Source organism: Cydia strobilella, chromosome 27, assembly GCF_947568885.1.
Source record: "Cydia strobilella chromosome 27, ilCydStro3.1, whole genome shotgun sequence".
In the NCBI taxonomy this organism is placed as follows: Eukaryota; Metazoa; Arthropoda; class Insecta; order Lepidoptera; family Tortricidae; genus Cydia; species Cydia strobilella.
The window spans coordinates 6,489,648-6,507,561 of NC_086067.1; the positions used below are offsets into that span (position 1 = coordinate 6,489,648).

General features: G+C 36.7%; 3 protein-coding genes across 3 annotated transcripts in view; 2 read left to right on the forward strand and 1 right to left on the reverse strand.

Annotated features, from left to right (window-relative positions):
* The window catches only part of LOC134753608 (putative fatty acyl-CoA reductase CG5065), a 416,745-nt gene that overhangs the window by 258,034 nt on the left and 140,797 nt on the right, over nucleotides 1-17,914 (reverse strand). The gene's annotated exons all lie outside the window — the stretch shown is intronic.
* The window catches only part of LOC134753609 (glucose-1-phosphatase-like), a 147,872-nt gene that overhangs the window by 110,407 nt on the left and 19,551 nt on the right, over nucleotides 1-17,914 (forward strand). The window lies entirely within an intron of this gene.
* Nucleotides 6,813-17,403, forward strand: LOC134753586 (serine protease 27-like). Its single transcript, XM_063689509.1, has 6 exons — nucleotides 6,813-7,293; nucleotides 14,091-14,198; nucleotides 14,477-14,597; nucleotides 15,188-15,340; nucleotides 16,836-16,964; nucleotides 17,198-17,403. Exons 1-6 carry the CDS (start codon nucleotides 7,018-7,020, stop codon nucleotides 17,401-17,403), a joined length of 993 nt encoding a protein of 330 aa, XP_063545579.1. The 5' UTR covers nucleotides 6,813-7,017.

The following is a 17,914-nucleotide window of genomic DNA, read 5'->3' on the forward strand; positions in this document are numbered from 1 at the left end:
CATTGTATGTGCAATGTTTCATTACATTCCAACACGTAGTTTTAAAATGAGAACGAAACTCCGTTTGTATGGGAAGGTGAAATTCGACCGGGCTTGCCGGGGACTAACTTTTTAGGGTTCCGTACCCAAAGGGTAAAACGGGACCCTATTACTAAGACCCCGTTTTCTGTATGTCTGTCTGTCCGTCTGTCACCAGGCGGTATCTCGTAAACCGTGATAGCTAAACAGCTGAAATTTTTACAGATGATGTATTTCTGTTGCCGCTATAACAGCAAATACTAAAAACACAATAAAATAAATATTTAATTAGGGCTCCCATACAACAAACGTGATTTTTTTTTGCCGTTTTTGAGCGTAATGGTACGGAACCCTTCGTGCGCGAGTCCGACTCGCACTTGGCCGGTTTTTTTCTCCTTTACACCCTATCAAAGATAGATATAACTCCGTAATAGATGTTTACAGTCTAAGGAAAAAAAATGCCTCGAAAATCAAGAAAATTTGATTCTCGATCAGAGGGCGCTACTAGCTTTGGCCTACTGTCGTATAGATGGCGTTGACGGTTTAGTTTGTTATTTAACAATTTTAACGCATATCAGTGAAAGAACATGGGTCAAAATCATAAAAATAATTAATGCAAATAAAAAAAATCATTTATCTATATTTAAATACATTTTATCGTATTTTTATAAATCTTAATTTTTAGTTTTAAAGTGTGTCGACAGATGGCAGTGAATTTACTGGGGTTACAAAAGTTACTATGACAGTACCGCTCTAGTATAAGTTACTCTATGACCCTATAGATCGATTAGCTGTATAACACGTCTGATGCAACTCGACCTAATGTTGCGGGAAAAGTAAAACACCATTATTAACACATTTTTGTTGGTAGGGTTAGGAAAATAGCATAGGCGATGACTGCTAAGGATAAAGAAATATCAACAATAGGTTAATATTAAATCACATTTAGAAACGGGTCTATCGCGAATTTATTTTGTTACCTTTATTTACATTTTGCTTTGACATTATCTTATCTGTTTTGACATTTTGCTGGGACGTCAGTTAGCCGCGACCGCGACCAGGGGCCCTATTCGAGATGCACAACTGTCAGTTTCGGCTTCAACATCAGTTCAACAGTGGAATGAATCATTTGTTCATCAACTGTGGAAAGTATCATTTGGTACAACCAAAACTCATTCATTGAAAAAATTATGCAACAAAAATCAACTTTGTTTTCTTACTACTATACGGTTTAAAATGGCTCTGAACTCGGCGTGGTTCGGTTTGGTTTCGTTGTCACCTAACTGTGTATTGCTAATGTCAAATTTACCTATTCGACAACACACGATTTCTTCCATTCAACTGAAGTTCAACACGAAACGTCACTTAACGCATGTCAAATACCGCTCCAGTGAAACCTGTGTCGAAACGTCGGTAAATAAAGGTAACAAAATAAATTCGCGATAGACCCGTTTCTAAATGTGATTTAATATGTGTTCAAACCGCGAAAGTTTTAAATGTTATAATAGGTTAATAGTTAAATTTCCAAGAAAATACTTTTAAAAATTTCGATGAATTTAATGAAATGAAATCGTCTAACCAATCTAGATTAGTTTATTTATTTAGTAGTGAAATTATTATTTTCGCAGGCATAAATAAAAAAAGGCCCCTTAGGTGCCCTAAGGACAATCCTTGTAATAGAAAAATTAAATTTACATACATTTTTCGTAAGTAGCGTTCGTTCCGTTATCGTCATGTAAAATGTATAAAAAATAGTATCGGAACATTCGGAACAAAAAAAATGCTTCAATCAATCAATCCATCAATCAATCAATGTCTTTATTTTGCACAAACAGTGGTACATAATAGAAGTAATTAAAATATATTTACAGGTTAACACAATTTATTACATCTGACATGCAAAATATGGAATCAAATATTATTCCGAAATTTAAAAACTACCATGCATATTATTATACCTATGAATGCTTATTATTATACCTATGAAGGCTATGTCAATACATTTATTAGCTATCATCATCATCATATCAGCCCTTTATCACCCACTGCTGAGCATAGGCCTCTCTTCCAGTACGCCACTTGTCCCGGTCCTGAGCTAATCTCATCCAGAAGTGACCCGCAATCTTCCGGATGTCGTCCACCCAACGAGCCGATGGACGATGGCTGGATGGGTTTATTAGCTATATGTGGTATTTTCTATAAAAAGGGACCTTACTGTCGATGGCGCTTACGCCATTATAAACGATGCTCCGATATAAATACAATGCCGCGCGACGTTGTGCGGTGTAAGCGCCATCGACAATAAGGTCCCTTTTTATAGAAAATACCATATATACACACTATACAGTCGCATTTCAGCTACTTTTTTCTCTTTATTAAGGTACCTACCTGCACTGTGTAGTACTTTTATAGACGGTTCTTTGAGTCAAAGATAATATTATTACTACTCTATCTATTTTATTATATATCCGTATCGTGGTTTAGGCGGTTTAGCACAACACAAATAAAGATAAAGATATATTAAATATAATAATAACGGGTCACTCACGTGTCACGGGCTGCGGCCCGCAGTCTGCGCCGGTCCGTCACCGTCGACGCAAGCTCCTGATGACGCTACTCGGTACGGAGTGAAACCTGTCGAGCGTTAATATATTTAATATGTCTGTGTCTCACGGAAGTTTTGTTATTAAAGATAAAGATAGTTTATTATTAATATTACATATTACAATGCGCTTATGAACGTCAAAATAAAGCTACACCGGCTCTAACGCTATACCTCTGCCTCGAGAAGGAATTAAATTTAAATTCCCAACATACAAGCCCTATTAAGCTAATTGCCTAGTCCAAAATAGTGTAAGACTGTTCCATAATATTTATATTAATATTTAGACATGATATACAATAAGGTGGACTGATGCCATCAGGCGGGCCGTATGCTTGATTGCCACCGACGTGGTATAAAAAAAAAACCTGGTAAAGGTCGCCGGAGTCCGCTGGATGCGGGTGGCGTAAGACCGGTCATTGTGGCACTGGGCGAGGCCTATGCCCAGCAGTGGACGTCCTGTGGCTGATATGATGATGATGATACAATACAATTGTTTCGCAGACGGTACTTACACGGCCTCTATATTGTGGGTCAAAGTTACGTGTAGATTATTATGCTAATGCAGTGCTCAGCTGTAAATATGGCACCAAAACTGGGGCAGGCTTAAGCGGGCATCGATTCCTTGCTTAAAACATACAGTATACTTATATATTTGTTTGTATGTAACTAGATACTTTAGCAAATAGAAAAATACTGTTTTTCTTTTTTATACTACGATTGTGGCAAACTGGCAAACAAGCCGCCGGTCTGCCTGCTGAAAAGCGATCACCATATGACCCGTGTGTGGAACATGCGCGTTGTTCTTTAAACTGGACACTTCTTTTTTGAACAGTTTTTGAAGTCTAAAATATACTAAATTTATTAATAACGGGTCACTCACGTATTTTAAGTCGAAAAACGCTCGACATGTTTCACTCCGTACCGTACTAAAATGTACGTTGAGTTTCGTATATATACATATTCCATCGCTATTCGCTACATATACCTAACTCTAAAAACCAATGCGACATATCTATGCAAAACAGCGAACGGTTCGTGATATGTTTATGTTACATAACCTCAAATATTCCATTCAAGTGATAATTTACAGATATCTAGATAATTATGTTACTTTTTCCTTGAAAATACGTCAGCGAATGCAATTTGAAGATTATTTAGGTTAGAGAAAATTAAAAAAAAACCTTGATTCTCTTGAATTTAATTAAGACACAAATTTGATTGATCAAAAAACTATTAGGAAACTAGTTGCTTACACAAAAACATATAATGTAATGTATGTTAATATTTATTAGGCAATATTTACAGAAAATATAAAAAGAAATACTTTCGGAAACATTGCCAAAAAATAGGTTGTATAAAACGGGTTTTGTTAGGTTGAAAGTTGGCATTTGTATATTAAAATAAAAATGACACTTCGGATAATACCAAAATTTTAATTAAAAACCAGGATAGAAATAATAATGTAGTTTACTGATTATTGACCGAAGCGTTGGCGAAGGCCTCCGTTTTGACTCGGGCAAGATGCTTTCGTATCTGCGGATGTTTCGTATGTCGTAATTCTGTTTCTGAACCGATTTTAGTGAAATTTTGGGAGTATTTCGGTAGTTAGATACTTATAATTTTTCTGGCGTTTAGTTTTTTATCGAAAAAGGTCAAAATGGCGAAATTGGCAATAAGGCTAAGCGACTTAAGCTCATTGTGAACTTGCTGTGATAATGACTCAACGAAGTATTTTCAATATTCGGGGTCTACAGCTCACAGAGGCACTAGTTTTTTTTTCTAATAAAAAATTAAATAAAAAATTAAACATGCACGTATAATTTACAATTCACTTATAGCTGACTAAAATATTACCATTTTTAATGAATAAATTTAATGAAATGAACCTTTTATTTTTAGAACTCTAGTTTAATTTTTATAAAAATAAAAGTACAAAATAAAAACCTATAAGTAGGTACAATATATTTTCATTGGACGGAACAGAATCCCCAAATGTGTGATTAAAATTATAAATTTAATTTCTATTTTTAAAACACAAAATTTTCGTTAATCATGAACCTCAAAATCGTCAAAAAATCCAAATTATAGATGTAATAGTGTAAGAATCTAACCAGATGACCTTTCAGCAAAAAAAAAACAGTTCCACATTCATTGTTCAATTAAATTGAACGATGTTTAAGAGTCCGAATTGGACCTTCCCATACAAACTTAGTTCCGCTCTCATTTTAAAACTACGTGTTGGATTATAATGAAACTTTGCACATACATTGACATGAGGTATATCTATTAGTTCTGAACAAAGATAGATATAACTCCGTAATAGATGGATACAGCAGTCTAAGGAAAAAACGTGCCTCGAAAATCACGAAAATTTGATTCTCGATCAGATGGCGCCACTACCTTTGGCCTACTCTCGTATAGATGGCGTTGACGGTTTCGTTTGTTATTTATAATTTTAACGCATAACCGTTAAAGAACATGGGTCAAAATCATGTAAAAATAATTAATGCAAATAAAAAAATCATTTATCCATATTTAAATACATTTTAAAGTATTTTTATAAATCTTCATTTTTAGTTTTAAAGTATGTCGATAGATGGCAGTGAATTTACAGTGGTTACACAATTTACTATGACAGTACCGCTCTATCTTATTATATCCTCCTTGGTTTTGAAATTAGTGTACATAGCTCCAGTTTATAAAACAAACGGAATAGAGCATTGAACAAGTTTTGTATGAAAAACTTAAATTCGCTGTATTTTTTTAACTGTGGTATCTGAAGCTACATAAACTAATTACAGACATATATACCTTATCCTATTGTAAGTACAAAGTTTCAGAGCAATCTAGCTAGTCATTTTAAAATGAGAGCGGAACTATTTACGTTTGTATGGAGAACCGAACCGGGGACCCTTAAGATGTTAAGGCCCATTTGATGCGCCTATTGTATTATTTATAATTGCATGTATGGAAATTTTCAATGTCAACTTTCGTTCATAACGGGACGCGACATGAATTTAAATTAAAAGTAGGTACATATTATCCAAGGTTTACCTATAGCAATGAGGATATAATAAGATAGAGCGGTACTGTCATAGTAAATTTTGTAACCACTGTAAATTCACTGCCATCTATCGACATACTTTAAAACTAAAAATGAAGATTTAAAAAAATATGTTAAAATGTATTTAAATATGGATAAATTATTTTTTTATTTGCATTAATTATTTTGACCCATGTTCTTTCACTGGTATGCGTTAAAATTATAAATAACAAACGAAACAGTCAACGCCCTCTATACGAGTGTAGGCCAAAACTAGTGGCGCCATCTGATCGAGAGTCAAATTTTCGTGATTTTCGAGGCACGTTTTTTCCTTAGACTGTATCCATCTATTACGGAGTTATATCTATCTTTGCCTATAGCGATATTGGTATGATTCATTTCGACGTTTAATTTTGGAGAATACCTATGTTTGAAGAATATCTTTTATTTTGTTTAAGGCTGTTTTTGACAAACTTTGGTAATTTTGAGTTCGTCATTCTGGGCGGAATAACCAAAAAAAAACGGCAATAAAATCACGTTTGTTGTATGGGAGCCCCACTTAAATATTTATTTTATTCTGTTTTTAGTATTTGTTGTTATAGCGGCAATAGAAATACATCATCTGTGAAAATTTAAACTGTTCTAGCTATCACGGTTCATGAGATACAGCCTGGTGACAGAAGGATAGACAGACGGACGGACTGACAGCGGAGTTTTAGTAATAAGGTCCCGTTTTTACCCTTTGGGTACGGAACCCTAAAAATGCTTTAAATATAGTCTTGCAAACCAATTTGTCAGTAAAATTGGCGCGAAATTCTAAATTTCTTGAGATATATTTATTTCTACCCGATAAATTGATTTGACAGACTAGTTTAAAAATAAATATATTTTTTTATTTTATTTCGAGTAATTGAAACTCATATTTATTTATAGACGAACTTATTTAAAGATGCATTGAAATATTTGAAATGTAGTTCAAACGTATCCACTTGAAAAAGTTTCTTTTTAACCTATTTTCTCTATTCAAGTCAAAAGTGCAGTGTTTACATCCACTTTCCAACTCCTACTTTATTTGTCCATTGACATTGACACGACTCAAATAAAAAGAAATCGGATTCCTTTTTCAAAACCATCATTTAAATTAGATCGTTAGCGTTGACAATAGTTTTTTTTAATCACACAATGCTCGCACCAGTGACACAGATCTGTAAAAAAAGCTATAGTGTTCGATTAAATCATCCTTCATTCTGAATTTGAAAGTCGCAAGGCGCGCACGCTCAAAAAAAGAATGTAAACATCTCCAAAGCGCGCCAAAACTGTAATTTTTAATCTAATTTTTTTACCAGTGAAAATGTTGCCAGTAGTATTCTTTATAATGTACGCTAGCTTTTCGAATGCGGATTATTTTGTGAATAGAATAAATCATATGGAGTTTTATAAGAATAGAACGCGGCCTTCGAAGGCGTTTTCTAGTTTTTCCAATAGTTATTTTAATCAGAATTTGTTGCAAAGGCCTAGTAAGGTGAATAAGGTGCAGTGCGGTACTAGGACTGTAGATTTTAATCCGAGAAGAATGGCGAAAATTGTTGGTGGCACTGAAACGCCGTATGGAGCTTTTCCTTGGCAGGTAAGAATGTACATATAGTTGGTAAAACCAAATTGTCAGTAAATAAGAACAAAAAAAACTATACTCATCCTTTTCTTTTGGGTGCTAGTACTAGTGTAAAACAAATATAGTATGACTTATATTGATCGGGATATAGACCGTGATTATCTTTTGTATTGTACGGTCTATATCCCGGTCAATATAAGTCTACTGAAACTAACCGTGAATCATTAAAAACTCTTAAAGATAGTATGATTCTCTCTGTCTATGTTTGAAATGAGACAGTCCTTTGACAAACTATATGTTAATTTAAATTAACACTATTTTCACTCATAATTATGCTCTGCTCATATTAAGCGATGAAGAATAAAGTCGTCGTCATTAGGAGCAAATAATGTAAATAAATATGACAGATTTTGTTAGCGTTTGACACATAACCTAACATTTTTACAAAGGTAATTTTCCCTGAAATACATTTAATTTGACTAAAAATTTATAAATAAATAAAATTCATATAAATAAAATATTTAAGTATATAGACTGTTGATAAGGTTATGGTTGTCCTTTTAAAGAGCCAAATTAAGAAGTAATTAAGGTAGAGTTAGACCAAGAAATGTCTGCACCTATTTTGATAGCATACGCAGTGCAAGTGTTATTTTTACGTCACAATTTCATAGAAGTTTGACGTTTAAAATAACACTTGCACTGCGTGCTATCAAAATCGTTGCCGACTTTTCTTGGTCTAACTCTAAAATGGTTTGTTTACATTATTTTCAAGTTCTATTGACGACGACTTTAATATAAATCTTAATTACCTTGATAGAGAAACATTAATTTAATCATAGCCATTTTTACAAACCTTTCATATCAGAAATCATGGGTTCAAAAATCGTTCTCGAATTTTTTTTATAACACCTCTGCTTCTGCCTCTCTATCAGTCTTGCATATTCTAACGATTGAGAAGTAGATAACGAAATTTAAACGAACCGCCTTGATGCATCAATTTCATATTTATTCGCAACAAATGAGGGCTACCGCGTTTAATTTCGCCGCTAGGGGCGCTAGTGTAGATGGAGGTCTTACAAAATGTCAAATGCATAGAAGTTTTGGGGGGTTTCAAGCTTTGTTATGGGGATTTTTCAATCCTTATTCATAATTGCGGTAAATCTTTGTCCATCTTTGATTTAAGGGGCCAACTGACTAGGGCCTGTCAGTTAGAACAAAAATTTGACAGTTCCGAACAACTGACAGGCCGATATCGTCCGGCGGACTGATAGTCAGTGGGCTCCTTAATAAACAATAGATACTCGTATAGCGTATAGTATAAATGTCAGTGGTTTAAAAAAAGGCCCAACTAAAATATATGCAAAAATAAACAGGTTAAAAAATGGCACATTTAGACGTTAAAATACCTTTGTCTATATTAGAACGTATTGATTTTATAAAAATAAGCATAGAAGAATTTGGAGATCTGTTTTTCTGGACCTACATCTACAGTGGCGCCAACTGATGAGCACAAAAACGGTAGCCCTCATTATCTGTGAAAACTTGTCAAGCCCAATTTGCGTAACTGCAAACAAATCTAATTTTTAACAACAGAAACGTCTGCGAACGATGCTATTACGCTTAGAATAAATTTAACTTTTCGGACGCCAATGACCGATATATACGCACCGTAGGTTCAACGCCAAAGATCGATTAATCGGTCATAGACCACAGAGCAACATAGACCTACATGCATATGCATAAAGTTCAATTTCAGTTTTGACACTTCTGGCGTCTGGATGACAGCTTTTGTGTTTGACACGGCGTCGAAAAGGTGAAGAGGAAGAGGCGGAAAAGTGGAAAAATTACTGCCTTGGGTGAGATTTGAACTCACGGGCTCTGGATCGATACTCCAGCGCTTTGCCAACTGAGCCACCAAGACCTCATCCATAGCTAGCGAATCTTTCCCCTCTATATATGGGTCTAGAGGACCCTAGCGACATCTACCGTAAGAGAGTTACACTTCTTAAACGGGTACCGGCGTTCTAAGTCATATTGGAAATTCACCAGTTACGATACTAATACTAATCCATACTAATTTAATTTAAAGGCAAATAATTTGTCCACTTTTAAAATTCCATGCAAACAAATCATTAAGCACAACAAAAACAATTGCATAATTCTTATGGCAACAAACAATGCACACGAATTTAACAAAAAGAGTGCTAAAATTAGCAATGCAAAGTTTACTTTGCGCGCGAGAAAATATCAACTCAGAGTTCAGTCAGAATTGTCGAAGTAATTAGGCAGCCATCTTTTGTTTCGTTCGGGAATTGTTCGTTTTGTTTAACGCGCTTTCACTTTTGCCGCCATAATTGATTTGTTTTGTTTTTTTCTGCAATGCTTGCGTTGTCTTGTGCATGCTGCACCACATATGATGGAGGGTTCCGTACTTTCATAAAGTAGGTACACAGAGCCATTCAAGCAAAAGGGCGTATCTTCGCAGCACTTATGCTGTTTTAAGGAGATAGGTACCTAAGTTTTTTGGAAAAACTCGTTAATCGATCAAACTCAAAATAATATTTTCGTGGAAAGTGTTTATTAAGTCCTCGGCAAGCTCGTTTCTCCATACAAACGTAGTTACGCTCTCATTTTGAAACGACTAGCTAGATTGCTCTGAAACTTTGTACTGACAATAGGAGAAGGTATATCTATGTCTGTAATTAGTTTATGTAAGTTCAGATACCATAGTAAAAAAAATACAGCGAATTTAAGTTTTTTATTCAATACTTGTTTTTGCGACACCAGTACCCTATCTACACGCTGGCTTATCTTAGGGCTAGTATGATGGCCCATTGTGTAGAGGAGCCATAAGGGGTTACCTACAACTCCTGGGCGCGTAGCCAACGTGCCAATCGTCAACGCTCCGTAGTGTATCGTAGTCATCTCTCTCTATCACTCTTCCCCACTAGTGCGACAGTGACAGTTGCGTTTCGTTCGCTACGGAGCGTTAACATTTGCACGTTGGCTACGCACCCTAGGTGTTACATACGCGTTACCGCTTATAAAATGTAGTGTGCTCTATTTTTTTTTGTAAAAAATGAAGACTAAAGAGACCGGAATATCCTCGAATATTACACCGTGTAATGGCCATCCTATGCAATAGGCTATTTGACTAATTTTTGAAAATGGTTTTAATTTATTGTTTATGACTTAATAATTACACTACATTGATATTTCCGTGAAATTTCCTGTATTAAATATAAAAAAACAATGTTAAAGTTTATTTATTTTGAACGCGCCTTAAACGCTGTTTTTGCAAAGGGGCTAATCACGTGACACGTGTGACGTCACACGCGAGTAAACTCAGTCAATGACCTTAGTAAATCTTATAGTTTATGTGCATTGAATTGATTATTTCACTGTAAAATGGTATATAAATGGTGTATAGTGCCGCAATGTTCAAGTACGACTATAAAAAATCCAGATAAATTGTTTGTTTCCGTTCCAACGAATCCCAAAAAAAGAAAAATGTGGTTAAAACTAGCGCGAAGAGACCCAAAGAGCATTTTAGCGCATACAAATGTTTTTATGTGTGAAGACCACTTCGATGTAAGTAATATTGAATTGTAAATAAATATGGTAATTAAAGCAGCGGATTTTGTTATTTAACGAAACAAGATCTAGGTATTTATATTTAATGTATTACTACATAACCTCATAACATAGCTCTTTCAGCATTAGTAGGTAGTTAGTAGCATACTTTTTCTTTCAAACTAAAGTGCAGTATGGAGATATTATTCTCGTCATCGTATTCTATATATATATATATCGTCGTCGTATTCGTATCATCGAAATCGAAATGTTCGTAAGTAAACAATTTCTACGTATACTCACACAGCTATTTTTACATTTCTAAGTTCCGCAGCATAGTAATCCGGATTATCTTAAAAGAAAAGTGCAACCATTAATGCGTCTGTCTGGTAGGTTGCGCTATCAGCTTTCAAATATTTCGGCTCCATTTTGAGATTCTTATGAATATTGTGCTACTGCTAGATATATGGATAAATCGGAATATATCAGAAAACTGTGGAACAATAACTAAAATTAACTAAATACAAATAAAACAGTTAAAACACTCAAGGCAATCAAGAATTTTTACACGCGTGTGACGTCATCCGAGCGTTGACCAATCACAGAGCGTTCACGTCCCTGATGAAATTTCAAAAAATATTAAATTTTCTTTCGTTTATTTTCCAAAAAATAAACATAATTTACATTCAAATATAGTGAAATATACTTTATTAGTTTATTATCTTTCAGGATGACAGCAATTCGTTTTATATTTTTAATGTTGTCAAATACCCTATACATCCCAATTAGTTGCAGATATTGTCACATAATTACGTTTTGCGGAGCCCCAACAAAAAAAATTGTTATGAAAAATCCTAAATTATATTGAATATAGTGTACACTGTTTATTTTAGTTTCTAAATGGAAAAAAGATTAATAAAAATAGGAATATCCTTGCATTGTACCGTGTGCGTGGTCATCATACTGGACTTCCGAACTGGTTGTTACGTAAGGCGTGTAACGTAAGTAACGTAACCCACATATTGCAAGTTCTCGGTAGTTAGGGTACCGCTGGTAGTACGAGCATAAGTGTAAAATATTAGTTTTCTTGTATTCAGTATTTTCGGTTTACAAAAATGGTCGCTGATGATGGATATTTCAATGATAAGTACGTGTATCTTAACCTATATATTTAAAGGTCACGGTAGGACGTGTTAACTTAAAAATAGTAAAAAAATATTGCTTTATTTATTTATTTTTAGTTTAAAAAATGCACTGATGAGAGACAATAAAATTAGAATATGCAATAGGTTAGGTGGTGCAAAGAAAAAATAAGTATAACTATTAACAAAGATAGATATAACTCCGTAATAGATAGATACAGTCTAAGGAAAAAACGTGCCTCAAAAATCAAGAAAATTTGATTCTCGTTCAGAGGGCGCTACTAGTTTTGGCCTACAGTCGTGTAGATGGCGTTGACGGTTTCGTTTGTTACTTAACAATTTTAACGCATATCAGTGAAAGAACATCGGTCAAAATCATAAAAATAATTAATGCAAATAAAAAAAATCATTTATCTATATTTAAATACATTCTATCATATTTTTATAAATCTTCATTTTTAGTTTTAAAGTGTGTCGACAGATGGCAGTGAATTTACTGGGGTTACAAAATTTACTATGACAGTACCGCTCTAGTATAAGTTACTCTATGCTATTAACGTACATAAGCATGCGTACCTACATACATAAACAAAGTATATATTAAATAAAGAAACAACAGTGTCAATATTATCAAAGCTTACGCAGCGTACTACTTACGTAGGCGAACAACACGCGAACGCGAAGCGAAGCGATGCGTCGCGGCCGTCGCGGGGTGAATCAATCCTTTAATGGAAGTGTACGTGGGCGATCTCGTTGCGAATGCGAACGGGATCGCCGTGGGCCCGCCGCGCCGCGCCTCGCTGCTACGCGTTCGCTAGTTGTTCGCTTACTTAACACGCAGCGTAAGGAAGGTAAAGATATTTCTCAAAGTTTAAGTTGTGCAGAGTTAATAATGAACCCACGTATGTTTTTTTAAAATGGCTGCTGAATACATAAAGGATATTAAATTGTTATACACAGTTATAATTGTGCGCGTTCGATTCAACGGTTCCATTTTATAATTTTGGCGATCGGTTATTTTTATTTTGTATCATTTTATGAGTACAACAGAGTAAAAAGAACATGCCCTATACAGGGGGTTAGTGTTAAACAGTTTTAGGTGATTTTTAGGGTTCCGTACCCAAAGGGTAAAAACGGGACCCTATTACTAAGACTCCGCTGTCTGTCTGTCTATCTGTCTGTCTGTCTGTCTGTCTGTCCGCCTGTCACCAGGCTGTATCTCATGAACCGTCATAGCTAGACAGTTGAAATTTTCACAGATGATGTATTTTTGTTGCCGCTATAACAACAAATACTAAAAAGGACGGAACCCTCGGTGGGCGAGTCCGACTCGCACTTGTCCAGTTTTTTTATCTTATTTTTTCTCGCGGAGCTTAATTCCTATATCTATAAGCATTACCAAGAAAAAACTTATTATCGCTTGATTAAAGTTAAATATAGGCTATATTCATTTTTGTTTCTACAGAGGCTTTGCGGAGCCCACAAGGGCTCCGCGGAGCACACTTTGAGAACGGCTTCCTTATGGCATTAAGTTCGCCTTTTGTACTGCAAGGTATTCTTTTGTGCAATAAAGGTTAAATAAATAAAAAATAATACTCGTAGTTCAGGATTATTAAAAAAGTTCTAAAATTTATTCCGTAGGTACCTAGGCCATTATTAAATAGTATAGTATGCGGCACGCAGCGGCACGTTCTACATTTAATAAAAAAGTATAATTAAACATAACAAATATTGGTATTTTAAAAACTGTTTTTTTTTTGGGTGTTAATTTAGTAACAGTCAAGAGTCCCCGGCAAGCTCGGCCGAATTTCACCTTCCCATATAAACGTTCGTTCTCATTTTAAAACTACGTGTTGGATTGTAACGAAACTTTGCATTACAATGACATGAGGTATATAGGTCGGCGCGGGGTGAATCAATCCTTTGATACCTATGGATGTGTCCTACGTGGGCGATCTCATTGCGAACGCGAACGCCGTGGGCCCGCCGCGCCGCGCCGCGCCGCTTCGCGTTCGCGAGTTGTTCGCTTACGTAAGACGCTGCGTTACAGTATAGCATATGAGACACTTGTTTCAACGTTCGTCTTACTTTTTTCAGGTGGAAATCCAAATGCTTGACACAGAGAAACTGACTTTCGAGCATCAGTGCGGCGGGGCGGTCATCGCGGAGCGGCTTGTCCTGAGTGCGGCACACTGCTTCGACAAAGTATTAATTTATTTTACAAAGTATTTTTTTTTTCACGACAGGTGGTTAAAGCCGAAATTAATGTTTCGCTGTGAATTTAATTCAAGATTAAACCAGTCCTTTTTTGCACTTCACCTCTTCATACAAATGTCTAATATCTTTGCTGACTGTACATGCCAGTGAAATCTCCCATTACCGTTAAAAATCTTTCTCTTCCATACCTTTTAAACTTACAAAAACCTTTCTTGACTACCCTCTAGACAGGGGTGTCTCGTAAAATGTGTCTCAAATATTTCCAGCACCCTCTACAAGTGGAACGGATCCGTCTGGTGATGGGGGAACACCGTCTCAACATCCAGGATAAGCACGAGCATCGGTTCCTCGTAGAGAAGGTGGTGCCACACCCTGAGTTCAGGAAAGGTGAGTTGAGTACAGTAAGAGCGTTTGGTCGTCTGGTGTTGCGAGTGTCCATGGGCGGCGGTGATCGCTTACCATCAGGTGATCCGTCTGCTGGTTTGCCTCCTATATCATAAATCATAAAAAAACCGGCCAAGTTTTTAGTATTTGTTATAGCGGCAACAGAAATACATCATCTGTGAAAATTTCAACTGTCTAGTTATCGCGGTTCATGAGATACAGCCTGGTAACAGACAGACAGTGCAGAGATATTTTGAGTCTTTTGAGTGAGCGCCTTCTTGAATGCCTGTTACTTACTAATTTATTATTCTTTTTTTTTTACCTTAATCCTCATTATGTTGCTAATTTAATTTGTATTTTATTTACTCCCAAATTATCTTTATTAGGTATCATTTGTATTCGCTCTGTTCACATATGTGGCTGCGATAGTGGGTAACCTTAGTATAGTACCTATTAGTTTAGTATCATTCATGTCACAACACTCACTACCTGTGAGTTCCTATAAATGGCTTCCTGTATCTACTATAATTTTTATGTTAACGTCACAGCTGTTGGATCTCGAAAAAAAAAATATTTTTTATTTTTTATTTCAGACGGACCCCACAGCAACGACATAGCCCTAATCCTTGTGGCCCGCTCCAATCACGTGCAGTTCAACTCCCACGTCCGCCCCATATGTCTGCCCGACGCAGGCGCGGAAAGCGCAGGGAGATGGTGTGCTGTGACAGGCTGGGGATACCAGACAGGTGCGTTTTTGATGCGTTTTTAGTGTCTTTAAGAATAATACTTACACCCGAGCTTTACCCGATAGGTGCGTTTTTGTTGCGTTTTTACTGCGTTTTTAGATTAGGACACCAGAAGAGTAATAAGACTTGCTGCGTTTTTGATGCATTTTCACACTAGAATTAGAGCATTTTTGTACGTCCCACGCCACCTATAAAAATGGCTTGGTAGCAATCTTAATGGTTTGGTAGAGATTGTGGTAGTAATTGTAGTAAAGGGTGGTTAGGTATGATGTGTATAATGATGTGGCTCCCGCGCCACTTTGAAAAGCGTGTGTTGGTATTAAATAAGTATGTGAGTGGATGGTGCATGGTGTTAGGTTTACGTCGTCGGGCCGGGGATGTCGTTGGCGGCATGGTGTGCGTGTAAAGGGGTCCACTGACTGTCAGTCCGCCGGACGATATCGGCCTGTCAGTTAGAATAAAAATTTGACAGTTCCGAACAACTGACAGGCCAATATCGTCCGGCGGACTGATAGTCAGTGGGCCCCTATAAAGACGCCGTTGGCGCGGCCGTTGAAGGGGTAGTAGGAGCTGTCTATTGAAGTTATTATAATAGGTATGAGTAGTGTGAAATAGAGTGTTTTAAATGAAACAATGAAATTAATTATGTTAAATCTTTATTTACAACAAGTAAAACAAACATATACCGGGTGTTTCCTGTAACAGGAGCAATAAATTAAACTGTAGGCTGTACTCCTCAAACTGACCAACGTTAGTTCAGCAACTTTTAAAAATAACGTGTTTTGATTTTTATTACACTTTAAACTTTGTTCTAAGACGCAATGTATTGCAAAATTTGTTATGTTTAAAGGGTGATAAGCAATTTCATAATTGTAAAAAGTTGCTGAACAAATGTTGGTCAGTTTGAGGCGTACAGCCTCCAGTTTAATTTATTGCTCCTGTTACAGGAAACACCGTGTAGACATTTATGGTTGATTAATAGCGTAATGACCCCAAGGTATTGTTTTTTATTCATGATGAATCTTTTATCTTAATCCAGGTATATAAACCTGAATCTCATTTTTGTCCTCAATTGTAAAAATATCATTCTAGTTAACTTAATTTCTATTACATTAGAGAGAAAAAGAGGCTTATTATTAAGTGATATCATTGTTAAAAGTTATTTGTAACACGCATGCAAAATAAAAAAATAATTTGATTAATATTTGGTATTTTCATTTCAAAGTTACTTCCTATTTTTGGCAAAAAATCCCGGGATTCCGGTATTCAAGTTGCCAATACCGGTATTAATACCGGTATTGCGAAAGGTCCGGTATTTGGAAGCCCTACCCCTAGCCCGAGGAAACCTATGCGGTGGACCGTGAGCTCGGTCGCCACCGCCGCCCTCCTGAGTGGCCACCAGTGTGTCATCCGTATAACACACGATGACCATACGCGGAAGTGGGACCCCCGGATGACTAACCTACCTTACCCTACCTTATCTTATCTTTTACAGAGAGCACAGAAAGCTTCGCTCCCGTGTTGCGAGCCGCCGCCGTGCCGGTTTTGGACTTGGCTACCTGCAGAAAAGACCAGATCCTGGGTGGACGGCAGCAAGCGATCCTGGACTCTATGATATGCGCAGGTAAGTATCATTTAGGGACGTTGTTTCAACTTACCTTTGTTTTAACTCACCTCGGTCCCTACGTAAGTGTGTTTGAGATATTTGTAAGTAAACAAGCATACGGCCCGTTTGATGTTAAGCAGTCTCTGTATCCAGAGGAGTTACATGCGCTTTGCCAACCCTAACACTCCGCACCCTCGTTGCCTTTTACGAGTAGGTACCAGGTATTAAAATTTTGTCAATTTTGTTTACAGGAATACTCTCAGGAGGTGCAGACGCTTGCAAGGGCGACTCAGGGGGTCCCCTGGCCTGCACGCAAGGGGGTCGCTGGCAGCTCCACGGGGTTGTGTCCTGGGGGTCCGGCTGCGGCCGGAGAGCCCGGCCAGGGGTCTACACGAGGGTCGCTGCCTACGTGGACTGGATCACGAGGACGGCGAGTGCTTTAGGACATCGGTTATAGATATTAGTTTATTTTGTTGACCTTTTCAAACTTTCAGAGAGTAATTAGAAAGACAAAGCAAAAAATCATGTTTGTTGTATGGGAGCCCCATTTAAATATTTATATTATTCTGTTTTTAGTATTTGTTGTTATAGCGGCAACAGAAATACATCATCTGTGAAAATTTCAACTGTCTAGCTATCACGGTTCATGAGATACAGCCTGGTGACAGATAGACAGACGGACAGACGGACAGACAGACAGACGGACAGACGGACAGACGGACAGACGGACAGACGGACGGACAGACGGACAGCGGAGTCTTAGTAATAGGGTCCCGTTTTTACCCTTTGGGTACGGAACCCTAAAAACGTGTGTGTGTAATCTTTACGCGCGATTGAAGTAAAACTTTTTGACGATGACGTTTATTGCTATGTTGGCATTTTGACGTGTGTCACTATTGAGCGTTACTTCCATCAGAAAAAAATCTGAGTTACCCTCTAGTCACGCCTAAAGAAGTTTTACTTCAAAA

Coding starts and splice junctions, on each gene's coding strand:
- LOC134753586 (XM_063689509.1), top strand. CDS start 7,018: ATGTTGCCAGTAGTATTCTTTATAATGTACGCTAGCTTTTCGAATGCG. Junction 14,598..15,187: donor ACACCCTGAGTTCAGGAAAG/GTGAGTTGAGTA, acceptor TTTTTATTTCAG/ACGGACCCCACAGCAACGAC. Junction 15,341..16,835: donor AGGCTGGGGATACCAGACAG/GTGCGTTTTTGA, acceptor TATCTTTTACAG/AGAGCACAGAAAGCTTCGCT.